Below are 17742 nucleotides of genomic sequence, written 5' to 3'. Positions count from 1 at the left end.
GTGCCCAGCTGTCTCCCTGCAGCAACTCGTACCTTATAGGAGTTGTGATTATCTGCTGGGACTTGAGTTATGGGCAATTTTAGTAGTTATAGTATAGTTATAAGTTCTAGGACACTCATTCAGATAACAAAATGTTAAGACAAAAATGACAAAAATGTGATGTGTATATAAGTTACTTTGGTCTTACTGTTGTCTAGAACACAAAAATTGGCTTATTCAATCTGAATAACGTGATTCATCCCAGTGCTACACAATACAATATATTGTGTTTTATTACCGGGGAGCAGAATATGTCTCTGAGGAGAGTAAAGTTTATTAAGTATTGTGAGAATAAAAACACTTTTATTCAACAGTTGTGATTATTGAGCCAACATTCATGTTATCGAGCTGAATTAGGATGAGGAGAAGGCAGCTGAAGTATTTATTCAATGCTTTTTAGGAGTGAAAAACATCTGGAGGCTTACAGTTAGAACAAATGATTACTGGGGATGTCAGGGAGTACAAATTGGTCATATTTAGAATCAGCACTGCATAGCAACTACGCCTGCTCATGACAATCTGCTGGAATTTGCATAATGCTTTGTGCGTTTCTGCAAGTTACATTTTAGAAAGAATTAGAGAAGAGGCTCAAAAGACAACAAATAACTCATTTGATTTGTGCACAGAAAATAGTCCATACAAATCAGGCGAGCCCCATCTGCAGAATATTTGAAACAGGGACAGTGTCTGTCTACACACTTAATCAAACTTAATCTGCTGCTTCTCTTACTTTCCATGTCAAGAATCTGCTCCCTGTTAAATGTGAATAAATGGATTTTGTGTTCTGGAAGTCTTTAAATACCTTTCCACATGAAAATAAGTTGCCTATCAAAGGAGAGAACGTCCTCACTGAAAATTAAACATTGTGCATATGAATCACCTTCAATTTGTCTCTCACACACACAAACACACACACATACACAGACACACACACACACACACACACACACACACACACACACACACACACACACACACACACACACACACACACACACACACACACACTTACATACAGTCAGGAGTGTATCAGGGCAGAACGCGACCATCCCCTGAAGATCCATTTCTACACACCAACAAACTGAAATGTACCCACAGGTCCTCGTCATTAATATTTCTATTTGATCTTGTGCATCATTCATATGCAACAAGGAAACTAGCTGAGCCAGAGCTGTAAATATAAAAAGAGTTCAGCCTTAAATCATGGAACCAGAATTATTCTTTTTTTCCAGCCCGAAAGTTAAAAATACACCATTACAATCACACTGAAGTGATTCTTAAAAGGGTCCGGGTGTACCTTTAGTCAAATAAGCTTGCATATTGTTGTTGTTCGGCAGGATGTTCTTTTTGCATCCAACAACCCACTTCAGCAAAGCCCAAACCAACAGAAAAATGTATTAAACTACTAGAGATTTTCCTCTGTAAAGCTTCAACAACCAGTCCATTGATGCAGGAATGCTCCTCCTGTGCTAGTGGTCCAGAGACTCAGGGGTCACCCTGGACTGAGGCAACGACTGGCATCTAACCTAAAGCACCGCTTTCTGGTGGTGGAGCAACTCTATTTATATCCCGACACACAAACTGGGACTATGGGAATGCAGGAGGCCTCCGGCACAAACATTACCCTCCGCCAACTCTGTAACTGCCGCGAACGCGACGCCTACACTTTGCTCCACTGAAAGGAACGTTGATTATATGTTCTCAATCATGGTGCGGGATTGTTTTTTTTGCTAGTGTACCCGAGAGAAATAACCCGAATGTAACATGTAAATATGCACTTTAGGTTGTGGTTGTGCACAACATCCCTATTTCCTTGGCATTAAAAGCATGTGCATTTATGTGCATGCATGCACCAGCAGAGACTTAACAGGACACAAACGCTGCCCCAGTTATCTCCATCTTGAATGTATACGAGTTGAGACAAACTGACAGGACCAGAAGACGGTAGCAGAGAATGGAAGGAGGGGAGAATTGACGCTGAGGGCATTCTCTCTGTTTTCAACCAGTCTGCGTGTGATGTTTAAAGAACATCATGACTCACTGTGGCCTCCCTTTGTGTTTCATACAAAGACGGCACAGGCACAGTTATCATTTGTGATGAGCATGAATAAATAAAAAGGGGAACGGGAGAAACAAAATCTCTGATATGCTCTTCTCAGGTGTTCTTACGTCTGACAAAATCCATCATATGTCGATGCATCTTCAGTGTTGTTGAAAGTATAATATATAATATAAGAACTCTTGGAAAAAACTCTTGGAAATGAAGCAGCAACATACATCGGTTTTCTATATTGTCTACTTGAGAATCACACTAAAGTCATTTCAGATCGGAAACTTGATGCTGCTGTGAAAATGCTGCAAGAATCTCTAATTGGATGTAAAAATGCAAATAGCGGTGTGCCTTTGACCAACCCAATTACAATCAAAACTTATGTTCATGGAAGAACAACACTGACAATTGCCACGTGAGTTATCTAACGGCATCAGAGTGCCTTCCCAATAACCCCTAAATAGCCTGATTTGTTGAATCTTGTCCTTGCCAAATCTTCACACCAAAAAATAATTGGTTATAAATATTCAGAAGAAGCAATCACTGGTTGAATGTCAGACACATCTCAGAACTTGGAGAACCGCGGTGCCGAGTTTTTCTCCTCGCCAACGTGGTGTGACCAATTACTCCAAATCTCTTTGTCAAAGTGGGACACTTTTACTTAGACATTTATTACAGGAGAGGTGAACTTTGACTAAGACACAAAGAGCAGAAGGATGTTTATGTCAAGAAACATGGACAGATTCTCCTTCCAATGAGAAATAATGCTTCAATTACGTCTGAGGAAAAGAAACCTACTTATTTCAGAGGTGTCTTTAAATAGAAGTGACTAGTCATGGATACTTCCAGGACTTTCCTCATTTATTTTTATCTAGTTTTCATTTGTCAGCAAAACTAAAATTGGAACATAAAAAATTGGAAATCAGGCCAGAAAGGAAAACAGAAGGTGCCTGTTTCTCTCCCCATGGAAGGATGTGGACAGATGATAGCATCAGCAGGTCCTCTGACTCCTCTCATCCACAGAGCTTGTGGCTACCCTCCAGCTGTGTGTCAACCTTACCAATAATGGCAGCTGAATAACAAACATACCCTGAAGAAAGCACAGAGGCCCTGGGGACTGCAGGGTGCCGAATCCATAAAGGTTATGTTTCCTTCTGGCTGAAATAACGTGTATTCTTCAGCAACAGATGCATCCCTGTGGATTATAACCAAACATTGTTCCTCATGTCGCCACGTGAAAATACAAAAGTTTCTAATTAAATGCTGAGTAATTAGGATAGAATGTTTCACAAACTCCACTTACTTATACTACTTAAATATATACTGTACACAGTGACCTTGTTTGACTTTTGCTTAGAGTTTCAATTCCCTCCCTGCGTTGGCCAATCAGCAGAGGCCTGTTCCACTGTGTCCAGGCTGAGGGCCGCATTAAATATTCACAGTGAGAAGACAAAGGATTTACATTTACTGAAATTGTACGGAACTGGTAAGAGCCAGGAGGGTAAGAGCAATAAAATTAAGTAAATAACACACAGGCTTTTTTTTCTGCCTAAGTGTAAATGTTTTTAAAGAGTACAGGAAAGAGCTAAAGGGAAGGTTACGACGAAGAATGAAAATGTAATCCTGCTCTTTCACAGATTTTACCACGTCTAAAAAGTCACCCGGGGCCATCGCAGTTTAATCTCCCTCTACATTCTAGAAACATATAAACCATCATATGCTGAGGAGAAAAGAATAGTAACCTTCTTCGTACTATTATTTTCCACACATCATTTCACAGCATTAGAGCTCCCTTGAGAAACGGGCCTCAGGAAAATGGGCCATTTTCACAGAAGACATTTTGTAAGGTGGGTCGTGAATAAGAAAATGAATAAAAGCAGAATTCCATTTAGCTGCCTCATTGTGCATGCTCGCTCACCGCGACTCCTTCATCACTCAGCGACACACGTGTTCACAGCAGAGCCATCATTGTGTCTGCTTTGAAAAGAGGCCAGTTAACAAGTCACCTCAAATAGAAACTGAAAATGATTCATACCGTATTCATTATAACGTTACCATCAAGATTTGATCATTTTTCTAATTATAAAGTTACTCAATTCATACATGTGAAACAAGTAATGCCTTTCATTTTTATTTTAGTTTACTTGTCGTGGGCATTTGTGATATCAAAATGATTACTACATAAACACATTGAAAGTGCCAGTGAGCCAGCATCCCCAATACCACAGACCTCCCAATACCATGACTAATCACATCTGTGTTTGACAGGTCACCTTATCTGCTGTGAGGTTCTGTTTCAGCAACGCTGACGTGTCGCAGCATCGGCGTCACGTCAACAATAGCTGCAATCTAATAAGGTGAGCTATTCTCACAAAACGAGTTGTGCCTGCTGCCTCACTGGAATGATCGGGACGTTAAGAAGCTTCGCTCTGTTCCTTTTATGTTTGAGTCTCTTGCCTTAACCTTCACCTTATCTCTGACACACAGTTAGAAAGGAGAGCGGCCCTGTAGATAAGAGCGGCTGAGGTGAAAGACGGTGTGCAGGAAGGCAGCGGAAGACTTAAACATTCCCTTTGTATCGATTCTTTTGTTATTCATGACCTGTGTCTCACAGGGAAAGTGTTATTTAGTTTGAGTAAAGCCAAAAGTCGAACAGTGAGAATTGATTTGACTTTGGCCGAGCAGTATAATTGAGAGGCGCATTATGCGAAATGAACCCGATCCTCTCTCCTCCCCCGTGGCTGCCGATGCGACTGGTTGAGCCCTCTATTGATGACTAAACTGCATAAGTAAGCACAGACCTCCCCAACACCTGAACCTACACAAAAACACACACAAACACACTGCCTGGATGGCAAAGCTGTGGCTGCTCATTTATTCATGCGAAACCTGTCAACTGAAAACAATCAGTGTACTTTTGCAGTGTTGACGCAGTGCAGCAGTGGAATCCAGACCAAGGAGCTTTGGGAAACCAGCTACGTAGGGTAGAGCTCCTCTCTTCCTCATTGTTCTAACAACATGTAGGCTTGTTATGTAGACTACTTGTTATGCCACTACTGCACAGTTCACAATTCTAAACACAAAGACAGTTATTCGGTTGTGTTTTTTACGGGTAGATGTTATCACCACCAGTGAACAAAATGGACCCATTGCTGGACGCGTGGCTTTGATTGGATGTAATCAACCGCACCCCCGTCATTTCTACTGTTTCAATCCTACCTCACAGACTTTTATTACGCTGGTGAACCTCGTACGTAAAGTAGACTGACCATAAATAACACACCAAAAAGGAACCCAGTGGGCTGTGAGTTGTCAAAAAAGTGTGTGGAACAATGTTGATATGTTGTACACCTGAGCTGAAAAACATCGTAAGCCTCCCGGGCTTCACCTGTCACTTTAACCCGTGATGTTCCTCACAACAAGCAAAATCCTTTCTTTCTCATCCCTACGGCACAGCAAGCTGAGAGGAAATGTAACAACAGCAAAAGTATTACAAGACGTTTCTGTCTTTCTCTAAAATAATATGACAAATTATGGAAGCAAAATAAAACCATCTATAAAAGAGATCTGTTGTGTGATAATTGTGACTCACATTCCAATCTCCCTTTTTCATTTGTCTTGCCTTTTGTATAATAACTAAAACTACTGTTATGTCTGTGTTCTCTTTTATTTTGAGCCAGAATGAGATTGTTTAAGGGAAAAGAACAAGAAAAATTTTCTAACGTCATAATGAAGTAAATATATTTTCTCTTAATTACGACTTGGTGTGTGCTTTAAGAGATTGATCAGCTTGTGGAGAGCTGAGGTCAGATGCACATATATATATATACGCGTGTTTCTTTTTGTCAAGTCAGAGAAAGACAGCCGATTCAGTAAAAAAAAAAAAAACTACTACCACAACTATTGTTTGTCTAATGTATACGTATTTTCCCGACCAACGTGCTCAGGTGGACGTTGGTCCCTTCGTCCAGTAGATGGCGCTGCTGCGGTGCCTCCAGGACCCAGCAGCGGCATCCAGAGCCAAGCGCAGCCTCCTCGTGTTGACACAGTCTGCGCTGTAGTGGCCGGGCGGGCATATGTGAGTGCGGGGTGAAAAGGAGCAGCGCGATGCTGGTTGTCTCCCGCGGTCCTGATGAGGACTTAGATGCCTTGCAGTAGCTGCCCGGCTCAGTGGCCTTAAGGATGTACGGTGATGGAGAGGGCACAGTGTGGGACCGGGTCGCTCGGCCGCACCGGGACTGCATGTGCTACCTCGGACCTCCTACTTCTCTGATGCCCATGTAAGACCTTTCAACTTTTGACGACGGGAGGCAGCGCACCTGTTGCACACTCGATTGCGCACATTGATAAAGTAGATTGATTTAATAGCGCAAAGGTGTTAAAATATCTGCTTTTTGCTTTGGATTGTTCTCCTTGAATAATGATTGATGTTTACTGTTTGATTCGACATAATGGATAGTTGTTTTATTTGCGCTGTTGAAAATGCGGTGCAGGCTGTGACTCGGATATGGCAGCACATGCGGAGCAGTGTTTCCTCGAGGTTTACAACTTCAGGGGAGAGTACACACCTCATTTGTTCGATGGTTGTCAGGTCGGCACTGTCCCACTTTCTCAAGTGTAGAACAAAGGAGTTTAAAAAAATACAAACATTGTACAATATAAAGATTATATTTAGGGTCATATATAGCCTTTATAGTATAGTGTCCATGTAGATCTCGAGAAATCCCTGGTGATCGATGCATGAGTCTTTCCGATGCCCAGAAGCCTATGATGGGGAGCTGCACGCTGCATTGTAGCTCATCTTCAGCTGCAGGAGCAGTCACTTCCCCTCAGTGTCTTTCACAGTCCTTGTAGTGAGGACTTGAGGCCAGTGGAGGATAATGATTTACAAGATTGGAGCTGCAGGGGCCCACAGCGCCTCTGTGGAACATAGCAATAACACTTACTTCCCTGCTTCAACCTATAATAACCCCTCGTTTATATCGATATCACACACCAGTTGTGCAGGCTCCATTTCCCTTAGCGTTCTCACTTTTGTCTTGTGACACTGGCCCCCTCTCCTGTTTTCTTATCCCAGCGGGATGCGCAAGTCCCCCGATGTGAGCCCAAGAAGGCTTTCGGACATCAGCCCTCAGCTCAGACAGCTCAAGTACCTGGTAGTGGACGAAGCCATCAAGGAGGACCTCAAGTCCTCGCGCTCCGTGGAGGACATCAACAGCGCGTCCATAGAAGAGCGAATACTGCGAATCACCGGCTATTATGGATATCAGCCCTGGAGTGCCAGCTACAAGAGTGAGTCACTTTGCATGCATACATAGTGTGGTACATGCTGCATGTAGTGCCCATAAGTAGCCTGTTTATGCACTGCAGGCCCACACAGTGCATTACTCCTCGTCACATCTGACACAGACACTCAGATAACACACAAGTACGCATTACTGTGATGTACTAACGTGTGTGCTTCAAGTGCCATGCTGACAGGGATGTGGAGTCAGAGGAGGGGAAACACTGGTTCACGGGGCAGTATAACGCGGAGTGCAAATATATTGGAAAAGCATTTTTTCGTTGTGTCACATTGTGACCGTGGGGGTTCACAGGATCCTCCCACCCTCTACCTTTGCATCAACCAGAATGTTGCACGAGAGAGCTTGTTCAAAGACACAATGCTACACAAACATACGAATGACCCCGGTCGCACATCGTTATCTCTACAGAATACGTTTGCTCACAGAGAACTAGCGGCTAAAGCATCAGTGTGGCGCGCAGTTGCTGCATAGAGCATGCTTGTTGAGCTTAGAGACGGACAGTGTGGAGCGCAGAGTGCTTGATTCTTTGGAGAGAAAAAAAGTTGTCAAAGTAGCTTTTATCTCCTCCCTCATTTGCTTTCTCTGCATCATCTCTGCTGCGGATGGATCACAGTCTTGCTCCACTTGCTCCGTGTCTTCATCTATCTTCGTCACTCTGTGGCGTTGGAGGGACAAACGGCCTCAAACTTTCTGTGTATCTGTCTTATTGCTCTGGGGTGTTCTGGTGGTCGATGAGCGTTAGCTGGTTGATGGTGGAACACTTTGTAAATTTCAAATTAGAGACTGCAATATTAAACAGCTGCAAGTCTGCTATAAAGTTCCTATGCCTGTTAATAACATCTCACTTCACAAGACAGCAGACATAAATCAAGTTTTCATTTAGTGGCACATTGCTGGACTGTTTTTATTGAACTGAGTGAAAGTTATGAAGGGTCCACTTCATGGTAGTTGAGATGATCTGTGGGTTTAATCTCAAAACGCAATGATTACCTTGTGAAAACCCCTTTAAATAGCGGCTGTTACTTTAGTCATAGTGTAGTCTCTTCCCCGAAACAGCATTTTGATGAAAGCAGTCGCAGTGCAGATTTCAGGATGAGTTGCACTGTTGCCTCATTCCTCACTGTGTGTCCATCATGGGTACTACATCCCCACCATTCATTGGTGTTTCTGTTTCATTTTGCCTTTCCGGAAATGGTTGATTATGCATCCTTTTTTGAGGTACTTTGCGAACAACGAGTCCAAATCCACATGCCTTTGATTTCATTCTAGACCCCCTACAGTAGTTGCAGCACATGATTAGCCCACAGCCTCCAGAGGCCATGACGATGTCTATTGGCTGAAGAGGGAAGGGCTGAATGCTGAGTTCGGAGACTGAGTACTTGTATGGTGAAAGAATATGCCTGTTGGTTTCATTAACCAACACTTTTTCACAGCGGTAAGCAGAGTGAAAGAGGAGTGGGGCTAGTGGTGTGAGAATTGGCTGTTGCTAACTGTGTCGCTGTGCGACTTCACGGGTCATGTGAATATGAGACTGCAGGCATCACAAGCATGTGGGATGCCGTAATAACCCTCTCCACATATAATTGCTTTTTCAAAACCAAATTGATGTGTGTGATAGGAGTGAATGATACTGCAGATCTGTCCCTTTCATTTCAGGGAGTTCCAGCCTTGTCCTTCAGGCCTTGTTTGACAGCTATGCATGTGCTACGTACCTGCAGAGTGTCTTCTGTTTGAATGTTGTCTCAGAGCGCAATCATAAAGTGTATTTAAGGAGTCAATGGACATCACCCATTGAGTTGCAGTCTTGGGCATTTTGTTAAGCCACCATTTGGTATTATTGCAAACATGGCGGACTATTTTAATCTAAATGGGACCATAATCTGCTAAATAAAAAATATATGCTGTTTTGCATATCTTGGAACACATTAGACGGGAAGAGTGACAAGGTTACTGGAGAGAGAGGATATACATATCATTTATTTCTTTTGACTTACAAATAAATATCCTTTTATTATTTTGTTTCTTTGAACTTATGGGGTCACGATTGGTAACTAACAAGCAGCAACATAGAGCAAGCAATAAAGTGGTTATATTCCATCTTACTAATGTCCATTTACCATGCAGGATTCTGCTGAATTCAAAGAAAATTTCAAACTCACAACATGATTAAAAAACATTAATAAATGTCCTCTTTGCAGACGGATTATCATTTTGACTGAACATAAATTAAATTTGATATCACTGCTGCAGGTTATGTAATTAGCATTAAAAGGAAACTCTATTCAACTGCAGGAATAGTTGAATGTAAAAACCTCTTTTTGAAACAAGAGTGTCATCACTTTGCACTTTGCAAACGGATTCCTTTAGGACATAAGACACAGTTTTAGCTCATAGCATTTAAATAACCTTGAATTTTATGTCTTTCGGCATTTTTTTGTTCAGCCTTTTCTAGAATCAGGCCTTTTCTTTGCCTCGGAAGTTGAGCATTTTTACGTTTATGAAGTTCCACTTACAAGCGAAACGTTTGTCAGACATACAAACTCCATTCTTTTCCTAATTGACTCGCACTATGAGTAACAAATGTAGCATCACCTCTGGTGCAAATTCAAAGCTTCAAGAGGCATGATATGAGGTTACATCATATCCATAAGTTCAGGTTTTGGGGATGGTGAGATGCAACAGTGCGGAAGGATTGACGGAGCACATGAACACATGAACACATGTACACATGTACACATGTACAGATTGACTGCTGGCAGTAACAGTACAGCTGCAAGGAACATGAGAATGACACCTTTCACCTCAGCTGGAGTGGAGGAGAAATACGGAAGAACGAATGAACACAGCCTGCACATCCGGTTCAAACTCAAAGAACAAGAGGGTTACCAGAGCACTCTCAGTGAATAATTCATGTAATTTTAATCATGAATACATCCTTGTCAAATGAACTGTGTGAAATGTAGTCAATCACAACTTCAAATACAAATTAGTCGTGGACTAATGATCTTACTCTAAGACATCGAAAATGTGCAGTTATTCTTTCCACATTGGTGCATAATAAAATAATGATACTGGCATTTTTGTTGTTTAACTTCATTGATTGAGTGAGTGTAAGAACATTGGTATGATCCTTCTGCTCTCTGTGTTCATTGTGTATAGTCGACTGACAGTGAAACCTCTCCAAACTCGATCAACCTGCTGTGTATTTGATGCGAGTGAAGCCAAGGTACATGCGTGCGCAGAGGGGGAACAAGGGTAGGAGCGCTCAGTAAATCAACGCGCATTCTTTCACCGCGTCACTTCAATACGTCTTTCGTCGGCAACAGAAACGTAAAATAAGAGTCATCATGAACAGAGATCTTTTGCGGTTGAAAAGAGTTTGCCCTTCCGCTCTCTAGCCTAAACACACACCTGGCTGTGCTCAGGTAACATCTAAATATGACATCAACATTACATCATCACCAGCATCTTAGCCATACATCAACATAAAAGCAGTATCTCATTATCAGCTAAAATACAAATGAGTGGAATGGCTCCGACAACAAGTCTCGCCATGAAAGCTGATCCTCAGTCAAGTGTGCAAGATCATCTTTGTATGTAAAGAGAGTCACTGTTACACAAACATTTACACATGTAACAAAGCAAAAAGAAATGGAGACAACAGTAGAGCATTCACATAAACAATTCATTACCTTGCAGTGTCGCATCGCTCTTCTTTAATAATGCATACAGGAGGCCTCAAGCATCATCATACTCTTGTAAATGAGTTATATGACCATACGGGGCAAGCAGCAGACATACAAACCTGACCCACTATTATCCTTTAAACAGGGAATGGTACCGAGGCTCTGAATCAGTCTCTCTGCAGGACTGCACGAAGCTCTCAGTCTCAGTTAATCATAAAGAGACTGAAAATCAGCAATGAAAGGATCAAGCAAATCATTAAACGCAGAATACATTATGACCTTGGCTTTTGGGCTTATCATGATTTAAGAAATAATTAGTAAATATTCAGTGTCATAACAAGGAAATTGGCCCTGGGATTTGACATAAAAACATACACTACATGAGGCTGTGTTGTCTTTGAAAACACAGCCAGTTGCTCCGTTAGGAGCCACATTCCAGACACGTCGGACTCCAATCAGTCCTTTAATCACTTCCCACTAGTTTCAGAAAAGCTGTTTTAACATTTCTAGCATTCCGCCAAGTGCTGCAAGCCAGGCTTTGCTGATTTTAGGCGTTTTTCCCGTCTCCAGTGGAGGGGAAGCAGCTTCTGTTGCGTAACATCCCATCTATAATTGAAGAGGATGCATAGATCATCAGACACCTGCTCCTGAAGTCCTGCTCGTGCCCACTGGACTGGAGGAGCTGCAAATCAGCTCCACCAATTAGAGCAAGAACGTGTACTTCAGTCTTGCCTCTGTCGGCTGTCGTCCAGACGGGGCGGAGGTCACCGTGGAGAGAGGGGCGGTCGCTGAGGAGCCAACGAGACAATTGAGTTAGTTCAGAGTTGGATATTTCTGTGCTACAGCACAGGGACACTTTGCTTGATGGAGAGGTTTAGCGTCTGTATACCGCATGTGATATCTGAGACAACTGGATTCTCAGAATGAACCCTTAAGACGCTTATTGAATCACGGCTGCAGTTCTATAATCTCGTATGCTCGACGCGCTAATTATTTCTTGTTATGAGAATCCTTTCAGTTTAAAGCCAAAATCTTGCCCCGATGTCACCCTTTTGTCCTCCTCACTTCTTTCATGTGCTGTTAATTAGAAATCGTGAAAGGATGACTCCTCCCTCGGCGTAATTAATCCACAGCCGGATGTGGCTAAATAGAGCACATCACTGTCTGTGTTGGCCACAGAAGAGCAGGGCTCGGCAACGGGGAGGGCAAACTGCTTTCATCTTTATGTGAGACTTCAACACTGTATTGTGTTCTCTTATTCAGCTTTAAGCAGTTAGAACGTCAAGCCCAGCCATGTGACAGAAAGCAACAGTCTCAGACTGCAAACTTTGACACTTGTATCCATGCCAAGTGAAAAGGTTGAAAGTGTGGAAGAGTAAAAAAAAACAAAGTGAGCTCTATATCTCAGCCTTTGGGAGATGAGTGTTGTTTCAACTGACCTTGTTATAAAAAGTTGGGACTCCTCTGTCATTTCCCTGTGGCTCACAGCAGCAATTTGACCCCTTGCCACTTACACTTTTACAAAGGTCCTTTGAAATATATAAGCTTCCTTTACATTTTCTGCAAGATTTGCATATCCCATTACACACTAAGCTTTCCCTCTCACGTTGCGTTTTCACAGAGCGATGTGCTGGCACTGCTGGCAGTGCTGGTGCATGACCTGCTTACTGAATCATCGGGAGGCTTTGACTGATGAACTCACAGAGTTTGAACTCGTATATGCTGACTGGTCACAAACTGCTCTCCTACACACAGAACACAGCAACAAAGTGAGCATTTTCCCTTGGATGTTGAGGCATGCCGCAGTATGCCACAAGCTAACATGCCGTGGCTACAAGCTGATAGAAATGGTGCTGATTCAAAGTTGTAGAAGCAGGTCCAGTTATTACGTTTTATATTTTAAAAAATCTAAATGCGTCTGCATATAGACCACATTTTGCTGACTAGTGCAATATAAATTTGGAGAAATCAGTTCACAGTAAAAAATATTGTCTCCACAGACAACAAACAGCATCACGTGAGTGTATCAGCAGGCATTACCTGCCAGGTCTGGATACAAGACCAAATGTCATTCATTATTGATTAAGAAATCAATAAGCCACTGTAGGACGTATTTTAATCCTCATCAGCTCTCATTGGTCTACAACTTTGTTTTTATCAGGTGTGAATCATTTCCCACAAATCTGTTATGTAAAGGAAAACCAAAGTATTAAAGTGTAGTTTAATTCTCTCCTTATATCCTTTTTGTTGATGCTCTCTTTTTAGCTACTGTTCTTTTTTTCAATATCTGCTCAAGCCACCTCATTTTGAGCACATAGTCTGACTTCCTTTGGCTGACTTTACGTACATTATGTGTGTCCGAACCTCGTTCTAGCTGCGATCTAATTGATCAATTCATCTGAGCCATTCTCCTGAACCTCAATCTATGGCAGTTTAATCCTTTTTCTCTTTGTACACCTCTTCTCTTTGTCTTAATCACCTTTCTTGTGTGACCTCAGTCGGCGTCTAGGCAAAGATATGCAGTATTTTCTCACCGAGCTTCAATGCTGATTTTGTGCATCACTTTCGAAGCCTCTATACTCTGTTACTGGCTAGAGCTTGAGATTAAAGGATAAGCAGTTCATTTCCTTTAGATTCTATCTGAAAGAATACAGATAGTTTCAGAGCGATTGATACATAGATTTGATTGATGATTGTCAAAACGCAAATATATTCATTTTATTATCAGTAAATAAGACTTAAGATGCTAATTTTTCACATTTCAGAAGCTTGAAAGAACACTTGATAATGATTATTTTCATTATCATGTAATCGACCATTTATTTTCTTGATCAACTTGTCTATCAATCCTATGTTTGAGTCTATAAAATATTGGAAAATAATATAAAATGATACTCAGAAATATTTGAAAGAAAGGCCATTTACTTTTTTCTGAAGTGACATCTTTAAACCTTGGATGGCCCAACGATGCTAAGAGTAATGCTAGCAGCCTTGAGGCTGTACCTTAGCTAAATGCTAACATCTACATGCTAAACTCCTTATTCAGTAGTAATGTAACCATGTGACACACATACATGTCATCAATTAATTCCATCATCAGTAAAAAGCGATCAATTATCAAACTTGTTGCTACTGATTGATAAGTCATGCACAGTGTCATTTTTTCAACACATAAAACATGACTTTGTGTTGAACACAAAGTTGTTTTTCTCCAGTTTCTTCATAGAGTCAAGAATTCTTTGCAGAATGACATACTTCAAGAATTCTTTTATTTTGAAGACATTTTGCACTAGTTTCACCTTCAAAATGTTCTCAGACAGACCCAGACAAATGTTCTTCTACAAACAGGCTTTTTTCTAAATATGAGTCTTTGGTTCTGTGATGGGGTTACAGTCAGCCTGTGAGGGCTGTGATAGCCAAGGGAGCAAGTCTTCCCCATGGATGTCACTATAGGTCATTATTATACCCCCTCTAGCCCTCAGTGTACAAACTATCCAATGTGGGGAATGGAAATCAGGCAATTACGGGAGCTGTGGACACGGATGAAAGCCGACAGCCAATGGGGGGGTGCAGAGGGAGCCCGGGAAGCCTTAACCTCCTCTCGCCCTCAGGGAGCTGACTGGTCCACCTCCCTTGTCTACTGTAAAAAAAGAGTTTTACGTTTCTCCATGTTCTCAGTTCGTAAAGGCTTATTTTCCACGTGGTGCAAATACTCTTAAAAATGAACCCCCCTTTTCACACTGAGAAATCCGGGTAATTCCCGTGGAGAACGGAGCGTGATTTCATTATAGACTTCCCTATGATGTCAAGCAACCTCATTGAAACAATACAGTTCTCCATTGATGGCAGTTCTACCACCATCTCATCCAGAAATAAATGCTCCCCCGTAAACCCGAACATGCAGAAAGCACGACGCAGTGCATTTACAGCCTGCGGGACGCAAGGGCGTCCAGTTCTATTTTTGTCGAACACTGATGGCTCACTTTTTGCTTGGGTGCTCTCGCTGTTTGAGAATGGACTGGGGAAGTGGAAATGGAGGAGTGAAAGAGTGGACTTTTACCAGCTGACATGCACGCACACACACACACACACACACACACACACACACACACACACACACACACACACATCCACACACAAACTCACACATACCTGCTGCCGGCTGTTTGAAGAGCCTTGAAACACCTGCTGCTGTAAGTGGACGGAAAGATGTGGTTTTTTTTATCCAGCGACGAGAAACCGGTTTGATCCGCGTTGAAAGCGACCCGGCTGGACTCGGCACCCAGTCTGCAAAACCTTCAAAGACAAAAAACTGACACATCTGAAGCTTGACACACTGCATGATTCATTTCATCTGTCTATTCACCCTCAATGAACAACACTCCTCCTTTGTGAAAAAGTCTTCCATATTGTCACTGCTGCAACTGCCAACAGTATTTAACAGGGTTGTTTTTTTTTCAACCTGTTCCCTAGCTTTAAATTATTTACCAAATCATGCATTCCTATGCCCCATGTTTTTGTCAGTCAACCAGCCCCCATTATGTTCAAGCTAAATCATTCAAACCACCAAATATAATTGAGGTGTCTCCCGTGTATTATTTTACACTTCATCGGTGCTCTGATTTGCTCAGGCTCCTGTCAGCAGTCTCCATGGCACCGTCTGTAACCAAGACGAATCCCTCGTTTAAAGGTCCCACGATGCTGACAGGGGGACCGGCAGGATGTGTTTGCCTGAGGAGTGAATGGAAGATGGCAACGAGTCCTCTCTTTGCAACATCCAGAGCCCGATGTTGTGCCTCGCAGGACGCTGGTTAGAGGTTTGATCCCTTGTGTAGCCGTACGTGTTGAAGCATCCTTCAGCAGCAAAGATAGCCTCCCTCCTTCTGCAACCCTTTCATCAGGGGTAAAATGCTGCCTTTCCATTGCAGCATTCAAAAATACTGGCCAAGGGAAGAAATTGAGTCTATCATAAAGTCAGGGAAGAAAATAAATTTAGCGTTAGAATTGATGTTGACGATTGCTATTTGTGTCAATTAAACCGCCTCGATGAAAAACCACCTGCAATGCAACGCTACATTAAAGGTCTCTCACATACAGTGAGAAACACCTACACATACAGCATACATTACACTATCTCTCTCTCTCTCACGTTGACAAATGAAAGGGACAGACTGGAAATAATCTTATAAACATTTTTAACAACAACCTCATCCATGTAGACACCATCACTAACAATGAATTGATGCTGCTTACAGTTATTGTCTGACCTAGTCTGTGCTCGCAACCTTTGTCGTACTCAAAAAATATATTAAAATATTTTATTACAACAATGGTTGTATTATGCTGGTATTATATTGGTGTTTTTATCTAAAGTCTTTCAGCTCAGATGTCTGCTTCTAAACGTGTAAGGCTGTTTTCAGGTAGGTTTACTGTACAGGTGTGTATGTCACGTCATCACTTTTCATTACCACTGCGCCAATTTCTGTTCGACTTCTGTGGTGTTTTTTGATTTCTTGGTGATTTTTTTTCATCCAAATCCTGAGCAGGTGTCTTTGTGTCGGATTACAAGTGGTCACAGTGCCCCCTAGAGGCCCAAGAGAGGCTTTGCAGTCACGATGTTGCTTGCAGACAACTTGGATTATCTCATAGTTCCATTTTCATTTGGATCATACTGGCAAAGCACAACTCCATAATAAGCATGTAAAATATACTATACTGTTACACATTTTGGTGCTGTATGTATGAATAGCTGGGTTTACTGGTCATAACTTAGAAAAATGCATCATCCAAGAGTTGACTTACTTTACATTCAATTATTTTTTTGCAGGAATTGCAAAAATAGACGTATTAAACTGTGGTAGAACTCCATGCTCACACTTTCCAGGCTCAGCTAATGCCTTCATATAAATGCTAAGTGGTGGAGAGAAGCTTTTGCAAATGCTGTACCATAATTACAGCAATTTAGATCAATTTGTATAATTTTAAGCACAGCTAAGTGCAGTTTAAAGAGGAACTTCAGAACAAATTGTTGTTTTTTGGAACCAGCAACAACTCTGAGGATCAAAAATGCATTGTGGTAACTTTGCATTTAAATTTAACACTGAGCCCGTGTAAAATCAAAATGCACTTAATCAAACAGTAGATTACATAAACTTTAAAGGAACCTGTTATTCAGACTAATTACCCCAGTAGTAAATATTAAAATTGTCATACTGAAGATTGACAACAGAGGGAGCCAGCGCCATTTATGGAAGAAACAAAATAAAATAATTCTAATGAATAAATACTTTCTGAAATGTGTCTTTAACCAGCAGCGAGGCTGCAAACGTAAGTTTGTTTGTTCTTGGACTTTAGTGGCAATGAAGTAGTCCCTTCAAGGATGAGTTGACAAGAATAAAAAGCCCTTGGATAGAATCATTATAAGGGCGATCACTTGACTGCATTAAATAGTACTGCTGGAGTGTCTTGAGAGTGTAATTAAGAGGAAGCCTTCCTCCGGGACACAAGTATTTGTGAGTGAGTTTACAAGCTCTGTATGAGATCATGAATCATGAAGTTAAATAATCGGTTAGTTACAAACCTGAAGTCATTTATGTTCTAATCCTAAAGTTTGTTGCAATCCTCTCTGTTTCTTTAATGTAATGGTCTGTTTTTCTGGTGT

The 17742-nt window shown here is 41.7% G+C and overlaps 1 protein-coding gene across 1 annotated transcript in view; it reads left to right on the top strand.

The window, feature by feature from the left end:
* Positions 1-6166: 6166 nt before the first annotated feature.
* slc35f3b (solute carrier family 35 member F3b) overlaps positions 6167-17742 on the top strand; it is a 33975-nt gene continuing 22399 nt past the window's right edge. The window contains exons 1-2 of the mRNA XM_037465150.2: positions 6167-6369; positions 7167-7381. Of these exons, the coding sequence (XP_037321047.2) occupies positions 6272-6369; positions 7167-7381 (313 nt within the window). The 5' untranslated portion in view covers positions 6167-6271. The remainder of the gene's footprint in view (positions 6370-7166; positions 7382-17742) is intronic.

The sequence above is a fragment of the Pungitius pungitius genome, chromosome 13 (assembly GCF_949316345.1).
Source record: "Pungitius pungitius chromosome 13, fPunPun2.1, whole genome shotgun sequence".
Taxonomy (NCBI): Eukaryota; Metazoa; Chordata; class Actinopteri; order Perciformes; family Gasterosteidae; genus Pungitius; species Pungitius pungitius.
Note: the sequence above shows the minus strand (reverse complement) of the source record. Positions and strands in the feature narration are given on the sequence as shown.